Source organism: Cataglyphis hispanica, chromosome 16 (assembly GCF_021464435.1).
Source record: "Cataglyphis hispanica isolate Lineage 1 chromosome 16, ULB_Chis1_1.0, whole genome shotgun sequence".
NCBI lineage: Eukaryota > Metazoa > Arthropoda > Insecta > Hymenoptera > Formicidae > Cataglyphis > Cataglyphis hispanica.
Genome location: NC_065969.1, coordinates 5691462 through 5703107, shown reverse-complemented (window position 1 = coordinate 5703107; position 11646 = coordinate 5691462). Strand labels below are relative to the sequence as shown.

The window sequence follows — 11646 nt, the reverse complement described above, 5'->3', positions numbered from 1 at the left end:
AATAAAAAATAATAACTAGTTTGAAAATTGTAATTTTTAATAAAACTTGTTTCCAATTTTATTACTCTGATAATATATTCAATTCAAGTTAAATTCTCAGATAATAAAAAAAAAATTATTGCTATTACGGATGTTTAAAGAAAGAGTGCTGCGATAATAATGCCGTTTGACTTAAACACGTATTGCTAATATCGAGTGATTTTGACCGATCGTCTAAAAATGTAAATGAATTTCAGAAGTACGTTTGTGTAAGGACAAAAGAAGACGATTCAATGATTCAAAGCAGTGAAGCGCAATGCGGCGGTAACGGTGTCGTGCAGATGGTAACGTGCGAATAGAGCATCCGCGAGCAGTCGCGGGTGATGGACCGTAACGTTCTCACAGATAACTCGTTGCTTCATTCGCGTTCTGATTATGTCAAGTTATCCAAAGATAACTCGATGGAGAACGAGAGAGCAATTTGTAATATTTCGAGAGGGGAGGCCGGCTTTTTTTTGGAAAGCAGCCGATATTTAAATTTATATATTTAATGGCGCGTTATAATAATATTTTCAAGTAATATTTCTCCGGAGAAATATACATGATTAAAGAGAGATAATAATATGACAAAAATTCTGATATAGTTTAATTAGTACCACTTATTATGACACATAATTTTACATAATAGAAATCAGGAAAAATTAGAATAATTCCAGATATAGTGACGTTATTATTATATTTTATTATATTTTTTGTTTATTATATTTTATGTATATGTGAGAATATACACACATACATAGTAATTGATCGAAGTAAAAAGTTAAACAAACTTTATCAAGATAGAACTGTCTAAACAACTCGGTTGTGTTTTATATCGAAATATTTATTTGTTTCTAATAAATGTTTTATCAAAATATATACAATTATTTATCGTTGAAAGCATTGTCACAATCCTCTTTATCGACTTGCGGCGCAGATGGGAAATTCTACGATCAAAGATCGATAAATCATTCGATTCTCTTTATTATATAATATATACATATGATAATATATTTTGCAAACTTTCCAAAGATTTATAAGTTTTATTACAAAATTATTTATATCTTTAAATCTTCGTTTGTTTAACATGAAATATATGAAATAGAAAGATATTTTGGCAAAGGAAAGCTGAAGAAAATAAAGCACAATATTGTCATATTTTTTATTAAGTTAAAGTAAAATAACAAATATAACATTGAGAGAGTTCCGAATCGTCTTACAATCTCTTTTCTCTCTCTCTCTCTCTCTCTCTCTCTCTCTCTCTCTCGCTCTCTCTATCATGTACAAATATAATTCTCGAGTGACATTTCGAGAAGATCGGAGACCAGATATATACAAGTTATATCGATTAAAATAATATTTAACTGCGACGTTTATAGTATTCTGCAAAGGGATATTTAAAGTGAATAGATAGCACTAGAATGGAATGACTCATCGTTGCTACAAGAGATGTACAATAATATGATCAAGTTATTAATGGGAATACAAAGCGAGGAAGGATCCAAACATTATATTATACAAAATTGTATAGGTGGCATGCGCAATTTTCTTATCTCTATATACTTTTGTACATATTTTTACATTTAACATTTTTCGCCAACGCGCCATTAGAAATGCTACACGGCGTTTTACGGTCAATGATGCCTGATCAGTTGATAAATATATCAATTTCCTGTCGTCGTTATCGTGTCGATGAACGAATTAAGCGCGCTTTATTTGCGAGGAACAGATGCCGCAAAGATTTTCAGATTATTATTGACATTAGTGGGGCTACGTTGATACGACAATTGGCTAAATATGTTTGATTAATGCGCTTTTAAGAGAATACTAATACAATCATGATGTCATTTTTTACGAAAACGTAATTTAATTACGATACTGTAATATGTTTCGCGCGTAGCAAAAATCCCGGATCATCGTCACCGCCGATATATTGTTGAATGAAGGTATATGGATTGTACGATCCTTTAGATACCATAAGTCACTTTATCGAAGCTGTGGGCTGGTATGCAATAACCGCTGTAGGTCTTGATTTCTAAGACACCGGCGTAGGATCTCGCCGGTGAGGAGCCAGGATCTGTGTGTCGTCGCGGGCATCGATGTCCTCGGGGACATTGGCAAAGTGGCGAGGCGTTCACCTCCTCGAGTTGCGAATTACGTCTCTTACGTACGGTGAACAGACGACAGGGCTCTTTATGCTGGCATCGTAATCTCTGAATCAAAACAAAACACTTTTTTTAAAAGCAAATTAATTTTGCTATTATTATATTAATTAATGTAGATATCTCGAAAATTTTCACACTTTTTCTCTCTCGACTTTAACTAAAATTTTAGAAATTGCATTTCTCCGAATAAACATGTTTTTCTTGCTATTTTTGCCGCGATATCTCGCATCATTGACTTACGCTTTGCGGAGAGCAAGCGAAGGCGTAGATAAAGCCTTGATTTCCATCCGGTGATCTATGAGGTTGCCTGCGAACTAGATACGGCACACTACCTGGCCGACATCGACAGTGAACTCGTTGTACAGTCGCGTTTGCTGGACCTCCTCCGGGTGCTAGAGTCCATGTAATGTCTCTGCAGTAAAAAAAAATTGGGATATTTCCATTATGAACATGTATAATGACCGGAAAAATATATTTACTCCTCGTGACGAAAAAGAAACGTCAAGTTGCATATGTATAAGTATTTTTAAATTAAAAATATCAATTCTTTATAAAAATATATAAAATTAAAAAAAAATGTCAGATACAATCAAGTAATAGTCGAATAATTGCGAGTAACGATCGAGGAGAATGTACGACGTGATCTAACTAACTTGAAGTAACGACAGATAGGAAGTCGTTTCACGGGTTCACAAAGCTTGTAGCGGCGCGTTTTATCGATGATCGTATGTCCGTCGTCCTCGTGAAGACTGCTGGGGCAGGCACGGCCATTCGGGCAACGACATTGTCTCTCGACCCACGGTGCACCATATAAATCCACCTTGCTACATACCTCGCTCCGGTCCGCGCACTCTGGTAATTCCTTCTCGCTGTCCTGCGCAAACAAACAGATACTCGCGTCATGAATAAAGAAAGCAATTTTCGTTTTTACGGAAAATCGTGAATTTCTTTTTTCAATCGCGCGAAAAAATCTCGAAAAATCTCGAATTCAGTAGAGATACGTTGAATCAGCCGAAAAACCTCTATATGTGTCCCGGAAATATATTATCACGATTGATTGGTGCGAAGAAACGCGTCTCGATAAAATGATAACGGAATTATTATTAGTAGGGCGATTAAGATCGCAGTGATTGTACCGTTGCGTAATAATAAAACGTCTGAACGTGCGTCGCGCTATGGGACACGGCTAATGAAATAAACGAGACGATTGCGCACAGACTCGTAACTAAAGTATATCCGCTCCTTCCTGCGCCGGCGATACAAAGTCTGCTGTAACTGGACTATTTAGATGTTGCCAGTCCATTCATTGAGGCAATCGCGTACGTCCTGTCCGGCCTATCGTCATCGACGACATCAACTACCGTAAGGCGAAATATCTGTGTCGAAGTATGTGCGTTAAATTTTTCGCCACATTCGATCTTTGCGATCTTGTCATTTGACATTTGAATCGCTCGAATTAAGAAACGCGCGCATTATACGCGATGAAACTATTAGAACGATATTGACGAGAATTTTATTTATATTATCGAATTTAGAAATTAATTTTTTTTCCAATTAATTGATTTATCCTTCCACATCTTCCCAGATATATCTTGGTTTTATAAAAAAAAAAAAATTTGTCGCTAGTAGTCATGCGTATTTTCTATTAACGCGATACATTTATCAAAGTGTGCGATAGTGCATGAGCAGAAGTAGTTAAGCAACGTGCCATTCAACGAAGAAAAGGTTCGAGGAAATGGCCTTCCGCCGTTTTACCATCGACTGTGAGCATTCGACTTTTTGCTACGACCATCCTCCCGTTCATCTCGTTTGTCTTTTTGTGGCTTCTACTACTTTACTATTGCTACTACTATTACTACGATCATCTCCGTCACGATACAACGGATCGCACGAGCAGTCTTTTTACGAGGAAAATGCTCCTTGATCTCGTTCTCTTGGATATCCGTTCGCGCTAAAGTCTAGCCTACATCTGCGTCAAGCGACAAACTACGCGATGGTTGAATAATTTTCCGTTTCCTCACGAGATATTCTTTCGCCAATTTTTCTTTGCCATCGTAGAAACATTTTTTTTTTACGTTACAGCGTTTTTTTTATCTAATAAACTTATAAAAGAAAACATTTTTTTAAACGCGTAAATCTTTTAATATATAAAATATGATGCTTTCGAATTAGCATTATTAAGATAAGAAGATAAGAATTTATTTAAGCTCGATGCATTAATTTTTTTAAATCATCTCTATTCAAATGCGGTTAATCTATGTATTGAAAGGCAGGTAAATTTCAATTGTCGAAAAAGAGATTTCATCTCTTAGAATATTTTAAAAGCACGCCTATATAATCCATCCATCTTACTCGGATTTCAAGCGAGCTTCCGATCGTTAATCGCATTTCCCGTACGACGCATTTTCTACGCATCTCTTTATCCTACTTCCGTCGGTCCTAAGAGCGAAAGAAAAGGCGAGCGTAACGAAAGGCGAAGGAAGTTTTTGAAGCTGATATAGCGGAACGGCGGGGATTCACGCATACAGAGCGGTGGTAAACTAAAATGGGATAATAGAAGGACCGGAAGGGCGCCGTAAACCATCCGGAAGTTCTCACGCGTCTCGCTTCTCGCACGGCCGCAATGAAAATGACACCTGGCACTCGGGATGGACATGGACATACCACACGAAGGCAAAGGAAGGAGAAAGAGACGAAGGTAGAGGAAGAGCGGGAGGTGGTGGTCGCTAAAGGTACCGTGCGCGAGGACGACGAGAAGAGAAGAAGGGCGCGCGAGACGAGGTGGAAGCTACGGAACAAAAAAGAAAGAAGAAAAGAGAGGCAGGAGACGCACGACGACGCAGGGAATCTGGTGGATGGATGATGTTAGTAAAAAGATCGCTCGTTTATCGTACAGCTATACCGGATGTTTCGAAGAGAGCTCGGAAATCTCGATCGAAGATATAATGCAACTGGATGCTCCATATAATTCGACGTAGGATAATTAATCGTAAAATTCCCATCTGTATCGTTCCGTGTATATTAAGAGGCAATTATAATACAGAGCGAGTCATATGATTGAAAAGAATTTTTCGCGCAAAAATAAATCGAAAATGTAGAAAATTTTTTTTCACAGAACGAGATTCGTTTTCGAAAATTAATTTTGAAAAATTCATTCACGTTTGAATAATTTCTAGCTTATTTTTGCATAAGAAATCACTTTCTTATGTAATGGTTTTCCGACCTATCCTGTTTATTTATGAATGAAGCAATCTGCGGGAAAGGGCTATTCCCTGGTTAAATCACTTTCTAATTTATCCGGATATGTTAAAAAGTAGATGTATAATTAATGATAGAGAGAGAGAGAGAGAGAGAGAGAGAGAGAGAGAGAGACAGACAGACAGAGAAAGGAATAGCAAATATAGAGAGAATACAATTAAAGAGGGGAAAAATTTTCAAACACGCTCAAGCACAAAGTGATTCCGATGGGATAAACCGGCGCGAAAGCCGCATGACTCTTGTCCGATATAAAGAGAGTACGTAGAGTATTTTTTTTTCTCTCCTCTCGATGTATGCACGCGCACACATACACGCGTATCGTCATCCCCGCCATATCATTTCTGCGCACGTACTCTCGGCCCACGTGCGACGTACGTATCTACGATATGTCGTACTTGGGTGTTGCGCTTATCCCCGCACGTGTAAACCTACGTACCCCCCTCCCCTCCCCCCTCCCCCTCGTGCATGCATACACGCTCGTACGGGCGATACGTAGGTGTTTACAGCTACGACAGCAACAGGTTCGAGCATCGAGTGGGCGCCGCTCTTTGCTAACGGCTACGTTTCCCTCACCCCGCGATACTTCCTGCGCGCCTGTAAGCGGACGATTTAGCTTCAAATCCTCGGAATGCTACCCGAGAGAATATATGAACTCCCATGTGTACGTTCTTCGCGGACACATGTTGTGTTAAATTTTCTGAAAATGCGAAGGAATGCTGCGCCACTTGTGTCGAAGAAAAGAATGCTCGACATCGAGGGCAACTCGAAATTCGATTAAATTTAAGAAATAACGAAAAATACGGTGCGAATAAATAACGCGAAATATATATTTTTTTTGCCGCGACGTATGTTTTGCCGACTCAATGCAAGTCTCATTAATATTTAATCGCTTCGTAGACGATAATTTATTCGGAGAACTTGACGAATAGTAATGCGATTCTAACAGAGTAAAATTGACTTAAAGAGACGCTAACGTATTTGATGTAGGTATGTCTAATGTATGTTCTTGATTAATCGAAGAGTATTGGAAGAAGAATACGCGAAGGTAACGGGATAAAGGGACATTATACGACAAATATAAATTGCGTTATTGCAGGCACACGTATCGGTCAGATATTCTTTAATTTAGCTGATAATATATATCTATACCTCCGTGACAAACTTATCTAGAGATAAATTATTAATATACAATTTAGGAAGAAGATTAGAGAATTGAAAGAAAAAGTATATCGATAAGTGCCTTACCCCCACTTGGTAGAGCACCCTGGGCTCCTCATGCGTCAATCTGTGCCTTCTGTTACGATTGATAAGATCGATCTCGAGCATTGTATCGTCGAATTCTTGCAATTCGGCGAGGTACTTGCTCTCGTCGAAGAGTAAATACTCGTTTAGATAATCGTCGTGTTCGATCCTTTCGAGGAACTCGCATTGGCTCCGACGGACGACGCTGATGATCGCCAGCAGGATGTACAGCAGGTGCCCTATTGCTTTGCCAGTCATCTTGTCTCACGCGAGAGGAGTCAAATTCTTCTCAATAAAAAAAAACCCAGCGGTCGCTTGTTCGTCGCTTTCTTTCGTTCGTTCGGAGGGAAATTTATCGCGTTTTACTCGTGATTGGAAAACGGATTGGAGATGCGATAAAAAGATTTTTATTTGCGCAATGTGGCGTTCGAAATGAGCGAGAGAATCGAGAGAATATTCGTAATAAAAGTATTTGCAGTAGAATAATCATAAAGATAGATTTAGAAAGCTCGATTTATAAACGTCGATAATTTCTTATTATTTAAAGTCCATTTTCGCGACTTTCAGACTTGAATTATCGAGAGAAGAGTCTTCCCCGATAATAAATCACTTGGATGATTCCGCGAGGGATATTCCCCCTTGAATTAAAAAATACGAAAGAATCTTTTGGATAAAATTGCGAAGAATCACACGCGCAATTGGAATCTCGAATATTTGTCGATCCGTTGCTCCGTTCTCTAAAGTTATTTCAACCGTTACAATTCGTCAACACAAACGTCACGTGTTTCTGTTTACCGTGACTCGAAATTCTCTCTTATCTTTCTCTCGAGTTCCACCACCGTTCGATTTCTAGAAACATGAAAGAACGGTGCCCGATCTCCTATGGTCCTTCTGTGGGCCGATAGAGCGTGTCGCGCACTCCTCACTGAATTTTCCAATCGTTGCCCGAAATTATTCGTCGTATTTATCGATCGATCGATCGATCTATTGTCCAAGTGAGACTCCTTTCTATGGGGTTCTTACGTGTCCTCTCGGGAATGAAACGAGTAAAACGTTCGCCGAGGTCGAGTGAAACGGAACGTCGGACGAGATCGACCTATGCGCGAAGGTATGCCGTCCGCTCGACTGGACTCTTAAAAGCCAGAAGTAAAGCATGAATGGACCCCCACCTCTTTTCCTTTGCCCTTCTCCCTCCCCCACCCTCCTTCTCTTCTCATTCTTGACTGCCTCTATCCCCTTCACCCCTCCCCATTCTTTCTCTTGCTCTTACGTCATCCCCACTACTACTCTCTATCCGGGGGCCTCTCTATCTCTCCTCTCCCAACGTTTTCATCGTCGCCGTTTTCTTGGGACATGTCGTCGTTGCCGCGTTTGTCCTTGTATCGCATCCTCTCTTCTACGGCGCTCCCCGGGAACGTATCAACGAATGTTTTACTTTTTTCCAGAGTCGAGTTTGCATTCACGCGCGCCGTCTGTTTTGCCGCAATTTACTACGCTCCGCGTAGCTTTTTGTGCATCGGTGTCCGTGGTTTCCTTTCCTCTTCCCTCGTAAGCCAGTTTTTCATCCATGATTCCCTCCCTTTCTCTTTGCGCGTATTCGATCAAGCTTTAATCTTCAAGTCCGTTCTTTCTTACAATTCTAAACATTTCGCATCTATGTATCTTTTCAATACGATAAATCATTAATTCTAGAAACAAACTATATCGAATGTGCCGATGAATATTTTATCGAAAATATCATGACATTTTCATACATTTTTATTCACATTTTATTGTTTGAGACCCTTATTCAGATATTTGCGATCCCTTTGTATCGTATATTTTTGAGAAATGGTCTTAAACGAAAGTATCTTATACAAATGTAACAGCGATAATAGGATAAGTTTTGGCTTTGAATTATCGTTATTTGGGAAATAGAAAGATACCGTTCGAGAAATATAAAAAAATGTTAAAATAATATACTCGATATTAGAAGCTTTTCATTACGATATCATTCGTCCTGGAAATCAAAGATAAAAATTTACGATGATTATTCTTGTTGCAGGAAAATTGTACGCCGTATTCGGTAAGAGGCAAGGTCGCATCGTATTTACGGAAAGTGCTTACGGCTTCGGTGGACAATTCAGAGTTTTGGCCACCCTACCGGTTCTGGAAAGTTTCCACCTTGCGAGAGAACTGCGGACGCAAACGTCTGGATTGGCCAGTCCGCAACTAGTTTTTAGTCATTGGGAGGTACATAAAAGCTGTCGAGTATATCTTTTGTATCTACCGCGCCTCATCTTGTTATGCAGTAAAATGTTCTTCGAAAAAAAAGTGGAAATATACAGAATTTTAGCAACGTCTTTTTTCAAATATTTTGTTATCTTCAATCATTATTAAAACATAATAAAAAAATAAATAAAAAGTTGAAATTTTGAGTTTAAAGTCAAAAAGAAAATGTTTTTCCTATTTTTTTTTTTATTAATTTTAATTGTATATCAATACTTAATCATTTAAATGTTTCTGTAATATAGGTCATCGAGCAGGATCCTTATTGGGTGCCATCTACGGAGGAAGAATATCTCCATTTCGGCGAAAAAGCGGACAGCGATAATCGAGCTAAATGCTACATGGATGCAGTTCGTCGAAGGAAAGGCTTGCCTGTAGATTCCCAGCTAGTTCCGCACGCCGAGAAACAACGCACTCTTTCGAAGAACAAGTGATGCGAAATTTCTTTGCATGATTATTACGTTCGGAAAACGCATTTACTCCAAATTTCCTGCTCGCGGAGACTCGATTATCTTACATTCATGAAATTTTCTATCTGTGGAAATGTATAATTAGAATGTAAATGTACATGAGAAGAAAAGAATGTTTGTTTCTCTTCCTTTGTTATACATTGTAAAGATCAAATATTAATTAACTAAGCAATGTTAAATTTTATTAATGAAAGAAGAAAATTGGATATATTAAACCAAATATCTTCTTTATTTAAGTGCTTAAATTCATATTTTTATTCGCCTTTATTCTTTGACAAATATTATTTCCAAATATGTTGTTACATCATACGCCCATAATATATTTTAATGCAAGATACATATGAATGAAAATGTATATCGACTCACAGAACTGTATCTTATATAACACATAAATTATTTACAAAGTAAAAAAATCTTAATATCATAGAACATTTGCATAAATTACATCAAATAAATGTACATATGTAAACACTTACGTTAAAATAATGACAGACATATATCATAAATTTGCAATACTCTCGATACAAAATCCTTGGTCAATTTTTTAAAGTTTTTTGTTATTAATTTTACAGAACTGTTACTATTATAAATTATTACAAATGTTAATCTAATCATCGGTAAATACAATCTTTTTTCCTTGAAATTGTTGGCTCATGATTTTCTCTTTTCTTTTAGCCAACCAAGAAGGATGCAAATTAGTGTCTTTTTCTTTGTTATTGGCATCATTTGAATTACTCTTATTTATATCCTTATGAATTTTGTCAGATGTTCTATTATTTAATCGCTTAACAGAAGATTGTTTATCTTGATATCTTTTATGGAAATTTGAATCGTTTTTGTACTTTATGTTTTGCTTTTTAAGTCCATTACCTGACTGGAACTGACTTTTCACTCGTGTATTATATTTATGAGATTTTACATGTGATGTCGAGGCACTAATATTACTCGTCTGAGAATCTTGATTGTCTCCCATAACGAAAAAATCATCATACATTTTTGGTGGTTCAGTTGTGGAATCTGGAATTTCATTAGACATCTCCACATTTTTGCTAGATTCTTGTTCCTCTAAGAGTTCGGTAAATTTTTTTACAGTAGCTTCTTTTGTAACACTACATGATTTAATTACATTTGGTTGCTTATGTATAACCATGTGCTCCAATGTATCATCTTCTAACTTTGACACTTTTTCTTTTTTCAGGGGTGCACTATCCTCATTCAATGATTTCTCGCATTCATCCAAATTATTTGTGGCTTCAAGTAATTTGATATTACATATTTTCTCATTTTGAGATTTATATTGGGAGTGTTTAATGTTTTTATAAGAATTAATTTTTTGTTCCTCTGAATTTTCATTCTGAGACTGAGGATTTTTTAAAGGATCTTTTAAAGACTTTTTATTTTTTGTGATACCTTTATTCTTCGATTTAACATTTTTCTTCTTTTTTTCTAATAAATATCTTTTACAGTCTGGGAATTTCTCCTTAAATTGCATTAGTCTTCTGTACAAAGTTTTATAATGTGCAACTCTTGCTTTTACGCGATCGCTATGACTTAAAGACTCATCTTGTAATATTGTAGTCAAATCTTTCTCATTTATGATACCAAACTTGGAAATATCATCATCTTTAATTCCTTTCAACGCATAAATTTCAGCGATAAGTTTATCAGCTTTTTTTTTACATTTTTCCTGTTGCGTTTCATTTCCGTGTCTATTTCGTAATAGTTTAGCTTCTCTGATAAGCTTATTCACTACACAAATTCGTGCTTGACGAACCGTATGTCGCAGCAGAATGATCTAAAAATATTACAAGAATGAGTTACGAAATGCATAATACATCTCTGTAGCAATGACAATTGTAAACAGATCGTGGGCGCTTTATTTATTCATATTATATCATATTCATAAATCGTAAATATATCTTACCTCGTTATTTATTTCAGCCTTTGCCATTTTGAATTAAGAAAACAAATTGCTCTGCAGCGGAAATCACTTAATGATCATTTAGCGTAGGAATAAATATATAAATAGTGAGTCTTTCCTTTTCTTCTTACGGATATCTATCTCTTCAATATCACACTTTCAAGTAAATAATTAATTACAACCTCAAAAAAAAATTGTTTCAAATCTTCTTTTCAAACAAGAAAGATGGAAAGATGGATGTTAAAAGATATCATGATGAAAACCTCCGTCTGCCATGAACTACGAATTTTTTCATATGGGAGCG

The 11646-nt window shown here is 36.9% G+C and overlaps 3 protein-coding genes across 4 annotated transcripts in view; 1 reads left to right on the top strand and 2 right to left on the bottom strand.

Moving 5' to 3' along the window:
- Nucleotides 1-10064, top strand: part of LOC126855360 (elongation factor-like GTPase 1) — a 31268-nt gene extending 21204 nt beyond the window's left edge. For both annotated transcript variants that reach the window (XM_050602948.1, XM_050602947.1), the window contains exons 5-6: nt 8728-8915; nt 9197-10064. In XM_050602948.1, the coding sequence (XP_050458905.1) occupies nt 8728-8915; nt 9197-9385 (377 nt within the window). In that variant the 3' untranslated portion in view covers nt 9386-10064. The remainder of the gene's footprint in view (nt 1-8727; nt 8916-9196) is intronic.
- Nucleotides 1167-7856, bottom strand: LOC126855375 (protein giant-lens). Its single transcript, XM_050602974.1, has 4 exons — nt 6687-7856; nt 2837-3057; nt 2424-2595; nt 1167-2231 (listed from the first exon to the last, which is right to left on the bottom strand). The coding sequence occupies exons 1-4, from the start codon at nt 6939-6941 to the stop codon at nt 1986-1988; spliced, it is 894 nt and encodes a 297-aa protein (XP_050458931.1). The 5' UTR covers nt 6942-7856; the 3' UTR covers nt 1167-1985.
- LOC126855372 (uncharacterized) lies at nt 9646-11604 on the bottom strand. Its single transcript, XM_050602970.1, has 2 exons — nt 11346-11604; nt 9646-11216 (listed from the first exon to the last, which is right to left on the bottom strand). Exons 1-2 carry the CDS (start codon nt 11370-11372, stop codon nt 10029-10031), a joined length of 1215 nt encoding a protein of 404 aa, XP_050458927.1. The 5' UTR covers nt 11373-11604; the 3' UTR covers nt 9646-10028.
- Between the last annotated feature and the right edge of the window lie 42 nt (nt 11605-11646).

Bases quoted from the DNA above. Each gene is read 5' to 3' on its own strand.
- LOC126855372 (XM_050602970.1), bottom strand. From the start codon at position 11,372: ATGGCAAAGGCTGAAATAAATAACGAG. The intron at 11,217-11,345 runs GTAAGATATATT...TAATATTTTTAG, and splicing joins AGGCTGAAATAAATAACGAG to ATCATTCTGCTGCGACATAC.
- LOC126855375 (XM_050602974.1), bottom strand. From the start codon at position 6,941: ATGACTGGCAAAGCAATAGGGCACCTGCTGTACATCCTGCTGGCGATC. The intron at 2,596-2,836 runs GTTAGTTAGATC...TTTTTACTGCAG, and splicing joins CCTATCTGTCGTTACTTCAA to AGACATTACATGGACTCTAG. The intron at 2,232-2,423 runs GTAAGTCAATGA...GTTTTGATTCAG, and splicing joins TCGCTTGCTCTCCGCAAAGC to AGATTACGATGCCAGCATAA.